We start from the raw sequence: 19,457 nt of genomic DNA, 5'->3' as shown, positions 1-19,457 counted from the left end.
TATCTATATGAAAATTAAAGTCGCCAACTATTAGGAGTGTGTCATAGTTAGTAATTAAAATTGACATTAAGTCAGAGAATTCCTCAAAAAATGACGCGTTATATTTAGGAGGTCTATACACGGATAGTACTAGAACTTGAGAATCTCCATGGATAACAACGGCGAGATACTCAAAGGACTTGAACTTACCAAAACTGTATTTTGTACACACACACACACACATATATATATACATACATACATACAAACACACACACATATATACAATATATACACACACACATATATATATACACAATATATACACACACACATATATATATTATATATATTATATATATATATATATATATATATATATATATATATATACAGGTTGGATGGGAAGCGTCGGTGCACAGCCATTTTAAGATCTCTCCAGAGATGTTCAATCGGATTCAAGTCTGGAATCTGGCTGGGCCACTCAAGGACATTCACAGAGTTGTCCTGAAGCCACTTCTTTGATATCTTGGCTGTGTGCTTAGGGTCGTTGTCCTGCTGAAAGATAAACCGTCGCCCCAGTCTGAGGTCAAGAGCACTCTGGAGCAGGTTTTCATCCAGGATGTCTCTGTACATTGCTGCAGTCATCTTTCCCTTTATCTTATCTTTAGTCTTCCAGTTCCTGCCACTGAAAAACATCCCCATAGCATGATGCTGCCACCACCATGCTTCACTGTAGGGATGGTATTGGCCTGGTGATGAGTGGTGCCTGGTTTCTTCCAAACATGACGCCTGGCATTCACACCAAAGAGTTCAATCTTTGTCTCATCAGACCAGAGAATTTTGTTTCTCATGGTCTGAGAGTCCTTCAGGTGCCTTTTGGCAAACTCCAGGCAGGCTGCCATGTGCCTTTTTCTAAGTAGTGGCTTCTGTCTGGCCACTCTATCATACAGGCCTGATTGGTGGATTGCTGCAGAGATGGTTGTCCTTCTGGAAGGTTCTCCTGTCTCCACAGAGGACCTTTGGAGCTCTGACAGAGTAACCATCGGGTTCTTGGTCACCTCCCTGACTAAGGCCCTTCTCCCCCGATCGCTCAGTTTAGATGGCCGGCCAGCTCTAGGAAGAGTCCTGGTGGTTTCGAACTTCTTCCACTTACGGATGATGGAGGCCACTGTGCTTATTGGGACCTTCAAAGCAGCAGAAATTTTTCTGTAACCTTCCCCAGATTTGTGCCTCAAGACAATCCTGTCCCGGAGGTCTACAGACAATTCCTTTGACTTCATGCTTGGTTTGTGCTCTGACATGAACTGTCAACTGTGGGACCTTATATAGACAGGTGTGTGCCTTTCCAAACCATGTCCAATCAACTGAATTTACCACAGGTGGACTCCAATGAAGCTGCAGAAACATCTCAAGGATGATCAGGGGAAACAGAATGCACCTGAGCTCAATTTTGAGCTTCATGGCAAAGGCTGTGAATACTTATGTACATGTGATTTCTCAATTTTTTTATTTTTAATAAATTTGCAAAAACCTCAAGTAAACTTTTTTCCGTTGTCATTATGGGGTGTTGTGTGTAGAATTCTGAGGGAAAAAATGAATTTAATCCATTTTGGAATAAGGCTGTAACATAACAAAATGTGGAAAAAGTGATGCGCTCTGAATACTTTACGGATGTATTGTGTGTGTGTGTGTGTGTGTGTATATATATATATATATATATATATATATATATATATATATATATATATATATATACACATACACACACATATATATATATTATATATATATATACATATACATATACACACATATATATACATATATTATATATATATACACACACACACACTTCCTCACAGTTCATGAAGCATGTAATATGATGTGAAGACAGGATTATTGACAAATGAATGAAAGGGTGAGGCAGGCTTTCAATTAAAGGCGCACTCCCACTTGAACAGGCTTCACATTGATGAACTACTATGAATTTCTGGAAGTACCTATTTCACAATATTTTAGCAAAACATCCACATGACTGGACGTTAGGAGCATAAAACTTGATACCGGACATGTGGATTACATGACAGTGACATGTGGAGTATTGTAAGACTTTTTCAGTTCATACTTCAAAATTACTTACGGCTCTTCAGCATTGGTCCCTTGAAACAACTTGTCATCATAAATCTCCATGAACACAACATTATTTTTTTTTCTCAGAAAACATTAGAAAATGCACACGGAGTAAGAAACAAATAAAAAAATAACTATCATTTTTACAGTGCAGTATATCTTTAAAACCAGATCATAATTCACCCTAGTTTTGTGTGCATTTATCATGAATTCTTGTTTTAATATACAAAACAACCCGGCGTGCTCTTTATTATGAAGGTTCTTTATTTGATAAGAAGTAGGCTATGGTATTGTCTAGGGATATTTCGTGCCTATCAACCTTGTGTTACATGCACACTCCTCAATACTCACCCCAGAAACCTCCACAGTGACAGGCTGCACCCTTGGGGTTTATGGCTTGCAGTCATTCATCTTTCCATCGGCTTCACCCAGTTTTCCATGACTATAGCAGTTGCACAAATGTGCCCCCTTGTGTTCCAGCAGGACTTGGATTAGGCAGGAAAGCAACCCTTAACATCTTGCTGACTGGTAATGTCAGTAAACACAAGGTTGTTTCAGTAAGATAAGGTAGAAAAAAAATAAAAGTTTGTGATTAAACTGTATATGTTTATTTTGTAGAAAAACCATACATATGGAACCCAAGGGGTTAAACAAATAAAAAATATATATATATATATATATATATATATATATATATATATATATATATATATATATATATATATATATATATATAAATTAATGTTCCATACAGCAATGTTTGCATCAGGTAGTTTACCTTGAGGAGATACAGAATTTGTAGTCTTTTCATGTGAAGGCTAGAACGCCATTACCAGTAGCAGGCCTAACAATGATGTCAAGTTCAGTGCTTTCAAACATTTATTTTAATAAAGGACCTCAGTGATGTAATTCTTTTGTAACATTACTGGTAAACGGTCACGGCCCAGAGAGTCACGTCACTTACTAAAAGCAAGTGTTGCATTAGCTAAAATCAGTAAACTTGTCAGTGCCACTGTTACTTGTCAGTGAGACCATTCTAACCATTCATTAGAACAATCAAGATGAGAAGAGGCCATTTAGCACAACACAGTTTGCCAGTCCTATCCACAGAATTCTTCTAAAATATGTTAAGTTTTCAAAGTCCCTAAAGTCCTAGTCTTACTCATATGTAGCTAAACATATGATATGTTAGATAAAAGGCCCCAATCACTTATATATATTCAGATTAAAAACAAATGATAAAAACAAAATTGTATTATAGAGGTTGGCAGTATTTTGGCTCGGTTGGCCATATGCTATAATACTGACATCAAAGTTCTTTTGTATTCACTCACATCTTTTCACCTGCTAACCTAAAAATGATAGAGCCTACCAAACTACGCAGAAGCAGAGCTAGGACTGGCTACACCAGCACCAAGCTAGAAATGTCCCACTAATTCATGTCACTGATGAGACATTCTCCAGGGTCATTTATCATTTAAACAGCATTCAAAGAACCAACAAAAAAGTTTGGTGAGAAATCTATTAAGAAGACTGTGAGTAAAACTCTCACTGCCCATTATCAAGAAACATGTCCAGGGTCTTGGGTAGTTGAACAGAAATACTGGAGTGCCAAACCATACAATGTAAAGGCAGAGATAGGGAGATTGGATAGTTCAGATTTTTCACTGACATATCCTAATACAGAGATGTTAGACGCTTTAACCAAAAGTGAGGCAGAGCATCTGAACCAGGTGTCTTCCCATAAGCACCAATTTGATATGAGTTTGGTTTCTAGTTCATAGGCTGCTACTTCACACCATTCAGTTCCTTTCACCTGCTTTTTTCTGCTCATCTGTAGTTTGTTTGTCCAAGTTACTTTGTTTTGGAGCATCTTCATGTATTTTTCTCACAAATGTTTGTGTCTTAGCTTGACATGTGGTGAGTTTACATTCAGGGAATCCCCACTTTACATTCTTTAGAAGTTTTCTAGATCGTCTTGTAGTAGTCTGTTCCATATGTTTTCTTTGTGTTCATTTATAACCTAACTTTTGGCATTTGGCAGCATTATAAGGGGTTGTTTGACATGGTAAGTGCTCATGTATCAATATGCAATTCTCTTATTTCCCACATGCTGTGATTAAGGCCACCAAACAACATAGAATCTTTATTCTATTGTACAGTTTATTTGTTGAGGATTCCTTGCCTTTATTTTCTTCAGGGTTGTTACTTTAGAAGAGATGAATTTTACTGAACAACAGCAGACCCCATGTCAGGTTGCAAAGACCATCATACTGTATACAACTGGCTTTGCTTTCACTCATTTGCAACCTTTTCCAACTTACTAGTAGTATTCAGTCCAGCACAGTTTACTGTTATTGTTGATTACTTCTCTTTTCTTATCAATTTCTGAATATTTGTCCATTGACTCATTCTGGGATCTCTTCGCAAATTTATTGGGTGACTTTGTCCTTTTATGAATGTGTCATTTCTGCTTTTGATGTGTTTTCTCGTGTTGGTTTACTCTTTTTCAAATATGAATGGGTCTCATTTTTTACTTCTTGAAACACTGGGGTGATCCTTCCGTGTGATTTTCTGGGCAATTTCAGTTGAATGTAAACTTTGTTTTTACTTTCAAACTGCTGTTCCTCTGTCCCTTCCTTTACTTCTCATTTTACTGTTAGCATTTCAATTATTGAGAATCGGTTGCTCTGTGGACATTTCACATCTGGCTAAAATTTCTCTGGTTCATCCTGTTCATACTTGAGTGTTTATTTTTGATTTTTCAATATGTACATTTCATCTTTTTATGTAATGTCACTGCTGCTACTTTTACAGTAGCATAAATGCTGGTTTTCTTTCCTGTATTATTTCTTCTTTTGCTGTTTGTTGCAAGTATCTAATTTCTCTTCATTAATTTGTTTTCGTTCCTCAAGTATTCCACTGAAACAAATTTGCATCAGGTTTCTTATTTAATTTGGAAATTTAAATTATATTTCAGTACTGCATTTGGCACAAGCCTTCCAGGATACTGCTCAGTTGAGAACTCAGGACCAGATGTGTAGAGAAGTTGCAGTTCATGGTCTTTTCTTCATCTTCAGTTGATTATTTGACTCTGTTTAGTACACTCGTGTGGTTTTGTCTGTTCCTTTGTGGTGGGGCAATTGTGATTTCTATTATGGCTCTAAATATTGGACTTTTTTGAATATGGCTTCTCTCTGGGTCAATTTCTCGAAATTGTCTTGGTGTGCTTACTATCAAAACAGGAATGAACCCCACCCTTTAGTCAGGGTAGTCTAAGCATAAGGCCTTTTTTTTTTTTTTTAACTTCCTTAATTATGCAGCAAGGACTCAGCATTAAACCTGTATCGTTCTTAATAACATGTATTTTCTGCAACTCATATGGAGTTACGGTAAATGGTAGGATGTCAAGATGGGACAGAAGGTTTCGGTTTATTAGTCCTATTGATCCCAGCAAAACAATGTCATTTTTGGCATATCTCAAATTGCATTTCCTGATACTTCATTATGTTTTTTTGCCTCTTTGTTATCTGAGCTGAGTGATCATTAGGCACTAATACCTCTATGATTCACGCCTTATATGTCTGTTTCTCCTTAACAAGTATTGTTGTTCTACACTGCAGTCTGCTGAGGAAGCAGCTTCAGCTCAAAAGAAGCAGAATACCTGAAGAAACATGTCAGGAAAGCCTGCTCCATAGTCCCAGTGTCTCTCTCTTCCTGTTAAATTGTATTTGTTTTACAGAGTTTCCAATAAATTAGCTTGGCCACTTTGTTGTGTCTTTAAGTGTATAATTCTTCAGCCATCAGTACCTCACCCCCAGCAACAACATGCATGACTATTTTTAGCTCTGGCAGAAGTGGTTCTTATCAGTTATGCAATTTTTCTGTTGATGTCTTGAAACACCTATTTCTTCAATCTGCTGTCTCTCTCGTGTGAATTCGTTGGTGCCGCCGAAGAGTGCTTTGATGTGAAAACTGCTTGTCACACTCAGAACAGCAATAAGGCTTTTCTCCTGTGTGAACTCTTTCATGGCTCTGAAGATGGTTCTTTTTCGAAAACCACTTGCCACATTCAGAACAACAATAAGGCTTTTCTCCTGTGTGAATTCTTTGGTGGTGGAGAAGATGGTTCTTTTTTAAAAACTGCTTGCCACATTCAAAACAGCAATAAGGCTTTTCTCCCGTGTGAATTCCTTGGTGGCTCTGAAGATAGCTCCTTTTTGAAAACTGCTTGCCACATTCAGGACAGCAAAAAGGCTTTTCTTCCGTGTGAATTGTTCGGTGGCCCTGAAGCCTGCGCTTTTCTGAAAACCACTTACCACATTCAGGACAGCAATAAGGTTTCTCTCCTATGTGAATTCTTTTGTGCCTTGAAAGGTTACTCTTGCTTGATAATTGTTTGCCACATTCAGAACAGCAGTGAGGTTTGTCTCCTGTAAGAAGTTTAAAAGAAGAAAAATAAATAAATAAAACCGTATTATCAATCCACTTCCATATTATTCACATTAAGTCACATAACATTAAATAAATACCGGATGAAATTATGAACAAGCTTTTATAAGTATAAGCAACTTAAAAACTTAAGTTGCAACAGAAAAGCCATTTAAGTTGATAATTTTCCCCTTCTGTATTACGACTCGGCACACAAGCACAACCACTGGACGCAAGAAGAAGAAACAAATAAATACTCTGGATACGGTTGATGGTAGACTTCTTGGGTGTAAAACCAGACTGCTCCAGTCGCTGGTAGGTGAACAAGTGATCACAGATCCTATTGAGTACGACCCTAGCAAGGACCTTACCCGGCGCCAAGAACAGTTTTATCCCCCTGTAGTTGCCGAAATCCATGCAATCACCCTTCCCTTTCCAGATTGGGAGGAAAAGTCCCGTTTACATTCAGTTGGGATAACGCCCGTCTCCCAAATGGAAATGAAGAGTACAGCCTTTCCACCAGCCTGCAGAAGTTCACTCCATATACCAAGGATCTCTGCAGCCGTCCCTCCCTTCAACTGGTTCAACACCTGTGCAATATCAGTGAGACTGGGTGGTTCATAGCTAACTGGAGGATCAGCCTCAAGAACTATAGACTCAGAGATATTCAACATCCTAGCCAGATAAGCTCTGAACAGCTGCTGAAAGCAGTCAGCCCAGTGGGACACAACTGGAGTGTCATCCGTGAGTCACACAAACTACTTCCAAATAACAGACAGCAGTTTGTGGGACTCAAATACTGTGTCTGTGATATTGATGTGAGATATGTCCTCTTTGTAGCCTGGAGACGAAAACTACACGCAGTACTCCGGATGAGGCCTGACCAGTGTCTAATAAAGCTCAAGCATAAATTCTATGCACTGCCGTCCTATTTTTGTACAGCACTCTTTATCAAGTTCAGGCTTAAAGTGAGTGCAGAAATTTACAACTGCAATGCCAGAACAGAACATTACTAAACTTTGTAACATCAAAGTACATTAAACATACTGTAAACCATATCAATTTCAATCCATTTCTAAGTTTCTCACAAAAATCTCAAGACCACCCTTTTAGGCTCATAACTTCCATCCCTGAAGCTTACACATACTTATACTTCTCACTTACTTTGCATAAACGTCTTTGTAGATGATGGCCCATCTTCCTGAATTTTAACTTCCTCAGTTCCCTTTGTGTCAGAATGTAACGTTTCAGAGCTCACATTGATAAGCGGCTCTGGTGATGAACGTCTGCTTTCAGAAGAGTCAAAGTCAGTCTTCACTCCATCTTGACACCCATAATGAAGTCTGTCTTCCTTGACACTCTCCGTTATTTTATTTTTGTGCATCTCTGGGCTGGCAGACTTCTCTTCACCCTGTTTTTTAATGCCCACTGACCCCAGTTCACTGTCCTCATCCTTAATGCCCAGACTCTCATGTTTAGGGTGGACACAGTCCCATTCATAGTCCTCCTCCTTAATAAGTGCAATTCTTTTCTCCATGATATTGGAGTCAGCCTTACTCACGTCCTTTCTCACGTCCATCAAGGCTTTACAGTAAAAGCAGCTTTTTCACTCTCTCTGTGGAAAGAAGAGGATTTGATTCTAACAAGACTGCAGCCTTCAGCCTAAAAACATTTGTATTGAATTTTGCAACATCCTTTCATTTAAGGTTTATATAAACTAAGACAGTAAATAGAATGTTCACTGTAAGTCATTATTCTTCATATAAAATTAGCAGGTGTAAAACAAACTTAGGAGTGGACTGAAGGTTCAAACTGGAAGAAGACAACCATCTCCCACAGTTTGGACTCAACAGTTTTCATTACTTGGATCAAACAGGTTTGCTAGCTTTGGCTGATGTGTAATTTATGTTGCTTGCCTTAGATTTCAGTTAAAAGTTAAACAAACACCTTTGCCTACTAACTGCCTAACACAAATTATTTAAAATAAAAAAAAAAAAGGTAAATTTTTAATCCGCTTTGTTTTGATGAATGGGGGGCTTCACCTTTGACACAACATCCCTGGATATCCATCAGTCCTGCAAAGGGCATTAATAGTATTTAACGGAAAAGCACATAATGTACTAATGTACTTTAAGTTAAACTAATACACCAATTGCCAGTAGCAACATACTGGAAATAAAGAACAGCTATCCTTTGTTATGTCAATATAAGCTGTTAAAGAAAACATCTGATAGCAAACTTCCAGATACAGGAAACTACCATTATAGTATTTTCTATGCTATAATAATATAAGAAGAAGAATAATGTGTTCCCAGCACATCCAAACTTCCCCAAAATCAATAAAACTGTTTTAGTCTTTTATAGAACAGTCCACCAGTGATTTCTTCCCAATTCGATTATTTAGCACTTAATAGATTCATTAGCATGTCTGCCTGTGTGCAGTACACAAGAAAACTGAACAATGCTATATGGTACTGGATAACGATTAATATTTTCCTTCTACATGGGAATAAATGCACTTTAAATAAACAATTTACAAACTTCATGCATGCAAGTGACAATACCAATCATTACACAGCTTTATGCACTTTTTGTGGCATTTCATGCACACACATGATAAAAAGAGGCAAAGCATGCACCATAGCGAACTCAAAATCAAACATGAAGTAGGAATTTTTTTTTATTTTTTTTTTTTTTTTAAAAAGAGTTTCTTCACAATATGGCGCAGAGATTTGTAACAATTTTAAATGAACTTGAAATTAATCTCCCTTGAATTATCGTAATAACTTTTCCAAATATTGATACTTGTGCTGCGCTGTAAGACAACAAAGCTATTGAGCTAAAATTCCCATGCCACACCACCATGATAATTTCAAATGATGATATGACCGTTTAAGACATCGAACAGCCCTAATTTCTATCTTTTTCCCATGTAAACAGTAAGCATCAAAGGACTTTAACAAATCAGATGGGTAGAGGACATTTTGAACAAATTAAAATTTGTACTTCTTTAAGCCAATAGGTTACTTGCACTGCTGCTCACATACAACCACATAAGGGTTTGACACCACTGATAGAGCCTGCCAGACGTAACCCATGAGTAATCAGGTATGTAGTTAATGAACTGAGCAGCAGGCACTTGACTGAGCTGTTCAACACAAACATTAAGGGTCTGGGGGATCCGGACTCACTGAACAGTCTTACTGCAGTCATTTATTTTTTTAATTGACTTCATATTTCCTCCATAAAACAGAGAAACTAAAATATACACTCATCAGCCACTTTATGAGGTAAACCTGTTCAACTGCTTAACAACGTAAATATCTAATCAGCCAATCACCTGTCAGCAACTCAATGCATTCAAATGCCTTGAGCATGGGAAAGGTGCTATATAAATGAAATGTATTATTATTATTATTATAGGTAGACAGACATTGTCAACACGACCCGCTGAAGTTCAAACCCAGCATCAGAATGCGGACAAAAGGTGATTTAAGTCAATTTGAATGTGGCATGATTGCTGGTGCCGGACATGCTGGTCTGACTATTTCAGAAACTGCAGATCAACTGGGATTTTCATGCATAACCATCTCTAGGTTTTACAGAGAACGGAGAAACTGAGGAGCAGTTCTCTGGGCGAAAATGCCTTGTTGATGCCAGAGGTCACAGAAGAATGGCCAGACTGGTTTGAGCTGATAAAAAGTTAACAGTAAGTAAAATAAGCACTTGTTACAACCAAGGTATGCAGAAGAGCATTTCTGAATGCACAACACGTCAGACCTTAAAGCAGATGGACAACAGCAGCAGGAGAACACACTGGGTGCTACTCCTGTCACCTAAGAACACGCAACAGACTCTATAGTTCACACAGGCTCAGCAAAATTGGACAATAGAAGACGGGAAAAAACAATGCCTGGTCTGAGGTGTCTCGATTTCTGCTCCAACATTCTGATGACAGAGTCAGAATTTGGCTTCAACAACAAGGAAACATGGATCCTTCCTTCCTTGTATTAACGGTTCAGGCTGGTGGTGGTGGTGTAATGGTGTGGTGGATATTTTCTTGTCACACTTTGGCCTTCTTAGTACCAATTGAGCATTGTTTAAATGCCACAGCCAACCCGAGTATTGCTGCTGACCATGTCCATCCCTTTATGACCGCAGTGTACCCATCTTCTGATGGCTACTTCCAGCAGAATAATGTGCCATGTCACAAAGTTCACATCATCTCAAACTGGTTTCTTGAACATGACAATGTGTTCACTGTATTGAAATGGCTTACACAGTTGCCAGATCTCAATAGAGCACCTTTGGGATGTGGTGGAACAGGAGACTCGCATCATGGATGCGCAGCCAACAAATCTGCAGCAATTGTGTGAAGCCATCATGTCAATATGGACCAAAATGCCTGAGGAATGCTTCCAGCACCGTGTTGAATCTATGCCACGAAGAATTATGGCAGTGCCGAAGGATGAAAAGGGTCCAACCCGGTACTAGCAAGATGAATCTAATAAAGTGACCAATGAGTGTACAAACTCAGTGAATGTGTGCCATTGTGTACAAGGACTGTGAAATTAGCCAAAAAATAAGGTTTAAATACCAAAATTAAAAATAGCTGCATATTTGAACATATGTAAACAATGTTACGTTTATGCTTGTATTTTTTTTTATGCTTTACTATTATTGTAACGGTTACAGTAATACTCAGGAAAATTTTATTTAAATACTAGGGAGTTTTCCCCCTGCTCACTTCACTCGCCAACTCCCAAGGCCTGTGCTATGCGCCAGCCACTTTGCATCTCTCCCGCTCGCATTGAGAAGAGGGGGGCTGAACGTACCCCAAGGAGATGCAGTCACTCCTCAAAAACCCCCTCTTAAATGGCAATACAATGGGAAACAAATAGTTTTTTTTACCTCCTCTTTGCTGGATTAGCCGCCGCTGTAGCCTCTGCATCTTGCATGGTGCTTTGAACATTTAAAACCCTGTACAACAGCTGTCTTTGTCATCTATTCTTTGTCTTTTATTTCCGGCCCCGGGCGTGGTTAAATCTCTTCACATAAAGTCTCATCTCACGGGATGCGCGTTCTTGATATTTTAGTTGATAATTTAAAAATGGAATAAGAATCTGAAAATCTAAGAACATCACATTAAAGTTCGAAAAATTCTGCAAAGAATGATACCAAACATATATATATAGGTTTTGTAAGCTCAGGAGGAAAGGGGTTAGTTACTAAGACATTGACAGGGTGAGAATAGCAAGAGGAATAAAACAGCAGGCAAGAGGCAAGCAGGTCAACAGCATATTCGTTTTATTATTATGGAGGTGTTGAACAGACAACATAACGGTACCATTTATACTGCAGCACTGAGAATACAAAAGTCAGTCGGCACCCATGGACTCACCCAGAAAACTGGCTCCTGTGCAGTTAAGTGGGATCATCAAATTATCAAGTCATGGCCTGTTTTGTCATGTAGGGTCCTCTGGTGACCCGGTTTTCCCCTTTATATTCTTTACAATGTAGACCTTCATAAGATGCCTAAAATTCCATACACTCACCACTCCATGGTCAGGTCATATAGCACTTCATCCCCATTCCCTTCTACGTCTGTAAACTCAGGCAAATAAATAGAGTAAATGAACAGGTAGGAGTTACATTTAATTATGTATTAATGATAATACACTGGCAAGAAAACGTTTAACCCCCTCTTGCTTAATACAGCTGTTACAGTGAATACTTAAGTTAGTAGAAAATCTGAAAACTTGGGAAAAGTTATCGAAGCCCTCAAATATCTTGGGGCGCCCAAACCTTTGCATGATGTTCCTTTCTTTTCATTATTGTACAATTATAAAAAAAACAAACACAATACTCTAATCTTGCATTAAATGCTAATGCAAAATGTGCAATCTTGAACTTTATTCCTTTTGGTGATCAGTTCATCTTCTGCTTGCTTAACTATTCATAGTAAAAGACATTTTAAGCAAGGCAGGCCAAAATTTTTTATGCCACTGTACATAATTAGAATCCATACTTTATGGGCTCAAATATTTTGCCCTAACGTTTTGCATTCCTAAGAGGTTTGTACAGTTTCCACCTCTTAATATGTTAATTGACATCAATTACAGTGTGATAGAATACCCTTTATTGGAATGCCTTAGGTCTAAAGTGTACTTTCTAAATCTATTACTATCATGACTAGTCTTATTATTGTATGACTGGTGGACTTGTTACTCACTTAAACACCAGTATGTGTCTTCCTTTGTTGTCTCTTCAGTTCTTCTTCAGGACTTTGTCTCGAGCCTTTGTTTTCATTGTCTTTGTTACGCTCTGTGGGCAGGTCTGCAAAAGTGGAAGGTGACAAAGCAGTTTTAGTACCTCTCCTTCTTCTTGGGTGTCAGCCTGGTGCCAACACTCAAACTTTGTTTCTGGGCATCCATAGGAACAGCCTGACTACTAGTGCCACTCCACTCCAGTGCTTTAGTTGTAACCAGTCTCGTGCATGTACTTCACGATATCTTATGCACTCACTTCTTCCTGCACCAAATCAAAACCCATAAAAACCCAAAGTCTCACTTTAACTCCACATTTTCTTTATTCACTTCGAGTTATGCCCTGCAGCAAACAAATTAGGTGCTTTGTCTTCTATTTGATTTAATTTTCATTTTAGAAATACTGAACAGACATCAGAATTGCACAGAGAATGTGGTGCAGTGGAGAAGAAAGGAAAGAAATGCCGTTGGCTCTTATTCCTTCTAGTCATTCCTCTTCTTTTGCTCAAACTCACTCTGCCACTGTTTTTATCCGAGCTCATCAGCCTCAGGCAAGTCACCTGACCACATTTAAGGGTTCCCGTAAGATCCCACTACTACTGCCCTAACTTTTGCTGTAGGTGGCTTACAGTCCTTTCTTCTCCTGTTTTCTCTGCTTTCTGTTTAGCAGTGGTTGCTTTACATGGTAGCACCTGCGGCTGGGCGATATGGAAAACAATTTTATCACAATAATTTTTATTCATATCAGTCAATATTGATATATATCACAATATAAATTACATCACTATTTCTATCAAGCTTATAGGTTCCTTTTTACTCCTAACAGAGATGTGAAAATATCAGAAGGTTAATTTTGGTTCAAATATTATTTTGAAGAAGTTGAACATGACAAATGTACTGTAGAACATTATACAACTGTATTTCAAATAAAAGAAATGTATATAATAAAATAAAACCTTGATTGTGGCCAATGAAAAAAGTGTCAAGTGATACAGGAGAACACAAACAAAATTCACAAATAAATTCTTTGGTCAATTCTAGATAAATAGAAAAGGTAATACAAAGTAAAAAGTCTCAATTCTGACCAGTCAAAAGCTTTCCAGCTTTACAGGACAGCACACTAAACCTGCTGGACAAATCCAAATAAATAAAATAAAATCTTAATTCTAAAATCTTAAATCTAAAACTAAAACCTTAAAGCTTTCAAGTTTTACAGGACAGCACAAAGTACATTATTTAGTCAGTTCCAAATAAATAAAGTAGGTATTAATGCAAAAGAAAAAACTACCTCTACACTAGGGCTGGGCGATATATCAAAAATTTATCGTTACCGAAATTTATGACTCTCATCGACGTCATTTTGCCCATGTCGGTAAATTCGGTATTTTAAAAAAAGAAAAGGCATGTACAGGTTGGCGATGTTCATGTCCCTTTAAGACGCTGTGCTACGTTACAGACTTGACGGGGAGTCACATGACTCTACTACCTGTAACAAGACGAGACACGGGTGAACAAATGGAGGACGATTTAAATGTTGAAGCAGCAGCGACGAAGGTAGAGCTGGTGGAGGAGGAAGAGGAGACGCTTGTTAACAAAAAAAATGCATCATCAATCGTTTGGCAACATTTTGGATTCAACAAGGATGATATTGATCAAAAAATTGTTAAATGTAAACTCTGCAAAAAGACTGTTGCGTCAAGTCAAGGTAACACAACCAACCTCTTCCACCACCTGCAGCACAACCATGTGATTCAATTCAAAGACATAAAAAAAGCTCAAAGCGAGAAGAGATTAGGAGGACCAGCAAAAACGTCTTCCTCCACCAGGCAGCGGTCAATAACCGAAGCATTTGCTAGTACTCAACTATATGAGCAAACTTCAAAAAGATGGCAAGAAATCACAAATGCTATAGGCTACCACATAGCAAAAGACATGGCTCCTATTGCTACAGTGGAACGCAACGGGTTCAGACACTTCATGAAAATAATTGACAAGAGATACGAACTCCCATCACGTAAATATTTTTCAAAAACTATCATTCCCAGCATGTACAGCACAGAGAGGAAAAAGGTTGCTGCTGAATTGAGATACGTTAAGCACGTTGCAGCCACATCCGATCTCTGGTCCAGCCGCACAATGGAGCCGTATATTAGTCTCACAGTTCATCACATCGACAACAAATGGGAGCTGCGTACCAGAGTGCTCGAGACGGCCTATTTTCCATCTGATCACACGGGGGAGATGGTTGGACAGGGGTTGAGAGCGATGCTGTCTGCATGGGACATCGGTGAAGAGGACCTTGTTGCTATAACAACTGACAACGGCCCAAATATTGTGAAAGCTGTCAAGCTCAATAAATGGACACGGGTGCAATGTTTTGGGCACAGGCTGCACCTGGCAGTCGGTAAGTGTGTACATCTTAATATATTTGGGTGGTGACATCTGGTGTGTTTTAAAGTGACTTTAATTCTGTGTGTCATATTCAAAATTGAAAGTATTAATGTTTGAATAATGTTTATATAGGCATAAAAATACTTAAGACTGCTGAGCAGCAGTGTATCCAGAAAGTTTTTACAGAAGACTTATTGTGAGCCAGTGTTGATCATGTTGTGCTGTGAAATGTAGCAAAATACATGATTTTTAAAATGTTTTATTACTGTGCCAACCCTTTTTAATTTTGTAAATATGGTCTGAGAGGTCTTATTTAATTCTTACTTTATTTTGCTTGCTTTATTTGAGAATTAGACCATGAATTGGGGTGATGTTGGGTGTGAAGATTTGGATAGATATGCAACCTCAAGGCCTTAGCAGAGATAGGCCTTTGTCCATGATGGCATTACATTTGCACAATCATTGTTTACTTTGTGAATTGCCAATGTGAAACATATTTATTATTAAACTATTTTGTTTACAAGGGATACACATTTTTTAGAGAGCATGGTTACATATTGTATCCTACACTTTTTATTTTGTTCAGTTAATAAATCTTAACCACTAAAAGTACTTACTACTATTGTCTTCATTTATTTTCAGTGACATTTTACAGTCCTTTAAAGTGGTAATAATATAATTGCAATGAATAGGTCTAGGGGGAATAATATTATCAAAATAACTGGAGGAACTATGCTGCCTGCCACAGCCCCATCAAATGAAAAAAAAAAAAAAAAGTTTGTTTTTTTGGCACTTGGGGTGGTTATCGTCCATTTATCGTTATCGAGGTTAACTGCTCAATTTATCGTGATATTGATTTTAGGCCATATCGCCCATGTTTACTCTACACTGTATCGTTTCCTTTGTATAGATTCAAACTGTTTGAAATGTTTGGAAAACAGTAACACAAATAGACAAAAAAAAAACCAAAACATTCTGTCTACTGTATATCCTCAGTAGACATTCAAGCAGCTTTCAAGAAACCTCCATTAGTGCAGCACTTATTGGGGCCTGGGACTGTAAAGTCGTGCATTGTGTCTGCTCCAGAGGACGGCACAGTACAAACGATTAGTCGTAATAGCTGTCTTTGTGGGAACATGCTTTCGACACAATTTGCAGTGCATGCTACTCTGCTTCTTGTCTGACTTTAAATAGTCAATATATCTCTATACTGCTCAGGTCGTCTGACCTTTTTTCAACAATATACTCATCTTTTGAGCCTTGGGCTGTGTCCATTGGGGCATCTTCTTCAGTAATGCCGATTTTCTTTTTTTTTTTTGAGATTTCATTCACTTTTTCTGTAACCATTTTTTTCTTTATCTCACTTCTCACTCCTGACATCCGCACGGTTTCTGCAGTGTGTGCAGTTGCCAGCTGCTACTCTACGTGTTGTGTGCTTCAACCTAACCTGACATGGCTGTAACTCTATTCTAGCCACATGATTGGTTTAACTCACAGCTATTCTCATTATCATTGGCTTTTCATGTTGTCATTCAAAACATGGGCGGGGCTAGTACTATCAACTTCTGTTGCCAATATCTTATATTCCTATGAAAGAAAAATTTTGCAATATTGATTGTTATCGTTTTATTGCCCAGCCCTACTAGCACCTCATGTTTTTTCTTTCCAATTACTACATCTCTTCAACACCAATTTTAAACATTCACACAGCACCTCATTTTCACTTTCTGCCACTTTCCAATTTTCTGCCTCATACTTTATTACCAACAAACAAACCAGTAAAAATCTAACAGCAGAGGTCTTCTTCACGGCTGATCTACGTTTTCCTACTTTTAATACTTACATTTACCTTCCATTTTATGGAACGCCTGAATAAGCTTCTACTTTCTCTATCTGCACTATAGGTTTCCATTTACTAGCTTTAGCCTGCTTGTCTCTGCCATTCTAGTGGAAGATGGCTGCCTTAAATATGTATTTAAATATTTGAGTGCAGAATGATAATATAATACTTTTTACGAAATTCACTATGGGTTGGCCTAATTTTGCACCTGAAAACTAACACCCACAGAAACCGTTTCTATCTAAACAAGCACTAATTATGAGTGATGCCTACACCGTCAGTCATTCATTAGTACTTCAAATAAGATTCCACACATACAGGTACACGTGTGTGATGCCTACCACAGTCCGTCATCCCACAGTGCTCCACTTACACACATACACAGGGAAATGCTATTCAGACAAAGACTCAAGTGATGCCCAACTGCTAGTCACCCCACAATATTCACCATAAGATCCCCTACTCTTAAGTACAAATAAGACCAGCATGGTCACTCTTAGTACTTCTACTGTTGTGGGGTACAGCCCGGAAACAGACAGGCAGACATGTTGTTTCACCACACGTTTTATTCACATTCTTATGAGCAAGCGCTTCTATTATTTTAACAACCTTCGGGTTATTGTTTGAAATTTCTTTTTTTTTCTCCTTGCTAGAGTCTGCTGTAACATTGGCGGATACTGTGCGCTGCCAGTGACAATTTCACTGTACTCATTTTTATTTTTACTTTCACAGTTTACAGTCTGCTAGGCTTTGGTTTTTGTAATTATAAAAAAAAAACCTCCCACATCGCAGATATTTTGTGTTCTCTTTTTTTTTTTTTGCTCCATAAGGTTCACACAATCATACATGCGGGTTAATAGAATCAGTTATAGGCATCAGAGAACGTTTACAAGTATGAAGTACATGAGCACTATACCAGACTAAAATCCGACACCTAAAATCCCTAATTCTAATTAAATCAAAGGGCACTTTACCCAGAAGAGGAATGCTACCAAAGAGTCCCTAGTGGTACATGGGGGTGACCTATAGTGCCTGGTAGGGCTCGTCTGTATCTGTAGAGGGCAGGAGCCAACTATGATAAACGGCATAGACCATAAACAGGCCAAAGGTTCAAATTTAGTCTCATGGAGCTGTAAGGCAGCAACACTGGCCACAGATCTCTATTCAAATCTATTATACTCATTAACATTCATTACTGGTTTGGACTTTAGCAACAAAAATGGAATAGTCTTGAAGTTTCAAGTTTTGTGATTTTGTTCCCTTTGATACCGTTTAAATTGAAAACATTAATAAGTTCATAAGTTTACTTCCAAACAATGAATGTAAATGTATTTGTGGTCTACTTTAGATTAAGGAGGTTTCAGAATATTAAGGTATGTTTATGCCAGTTATTAGTATTCAATTTATACTTCTACAGACACTTTAACAGAGAATTAACAGCACGTCAGCACTCCAATGTCTCCCAGTATACATTATGTATCCGATCTCAGCTCGTACCAAATCCTACTGTTCTCCACTGTCACGGACTCCTGTTTGTTCAGTTCAGTTCACTTTTTATTTTACTAACTAGAAACGTAAAGCCCGGCCTGATAAAAAAAAAGAAAAGAAAAGGAAGCAAAAATCAAAGCGCTGTGTGACTGCGGAATTACCGTCACTTCGAGAAGGAAACGACTGAAGGAATAAACAGAAAGGAATGAATAAGAGCAGGCGCCGAATAGTCTGGGTGATATGAAGTAGCAATGGGACGCGATACGTGAAGTGGGCAAAAGTGAACAGCAAAGACTGGGCGATTCACTCAAGCAAAGGTCGGTGGCGGACTGATAGACACGAATGCGCTGCTCGCCTCTCATTCAAATCGAGTGGAAAGAATGAAAACTCACAATCCATAAGGCGTCGCCCTCAAAGCCAGGACACTTTCACTCTCTCCAAGCGACTGGATTTTTTTTAAGTCGTTTCTCCTCCTGTCTCACTTAAAAACAACTACTGTACATACTAGGCTCTTCTCTCGCACAGTACCTGCCCAGCACATTGCGGCAGCGTGGCTTCAGATTCCGTCGCCCAGGATGACGTCACGCGGCGCGCTCCACAACAATAACAGAGTGGGGCCGTACAAGGGGGTATTTTTCGTACGTGGATTACTCGTTTAGCTGGATGTAATTGTTGACAGTTTGGCCTGATCCTGGATCTGTCGGTTTTTCGAAACTCTTGCTGGATGTGTTGTCATAGCAGCACATCCAAATCCTCGGTTTGTTCTATGTAAACAAGGATTAGCTCACACACTTAATCAGTTTCCGTGCATGTAATTCATTCAGTCATGGCTTCACCGTTCGTGAAGGAGCAACCTATTGATATCGGTGCGCAAATTATAAGATGATAATTTCAAATAGAGAGGGCTCTGCGCGATAGACAAGATCCTT

The 19,457-nt window shown here is 38.4% G+C and overlaps 1 protein-coding gene across 1 annotated transcript in view; it reads right to left on the bottom strand.

Annotated features, from left to right (window-relative positions):
* Positions 1-19,088, bottom strand: part of LOC120534701 (zinc finger protein 160-like) — a 158,597-nt gene extending 139,509 nt beyond the window's left edge. Inside the window, 5 exon segments of the mRNA XM_039762288.1 lie at positions 5,777-5,829; positions 6,034-6,545; positions 7,708-8,158; positions 12,776-12,879; positions 18,921-19,088. Of these exon segments, the coding sequence (XP_039618222.1) occupies positions 5,777-5,829; positions 6,034-6,545; positions 7,708-8,122 (980 nt within the window). The 5' untranslated portion in view covers positions 8,123-8,158; positions 12,776-12,879; positions 18,921-19,088.
* Between the last annotated feature and the right edge of the window lie 369 nt (positions 19,089-19,457).

Source organism: Polypterus senegalus, chromosome 8 (assembly GCF_016835505.1).
Source record: "Polypterus senegalus isolate Bchr_013 chromosome 8, ASM1683550v1, whole genome shotgun sequence".
NCBI classification, from domain to species: domain Eukaryota; kingdom Metazoa; phylum Chordata; class Cladistia; order Polypteriformes; family Polypteridae; genus Polypterus; species Polypterus senegalus.
Note: the sequence above shows the minus strand (reverse complement) of the source record. Positions and strands in the feature narration are given on the sequence as shown.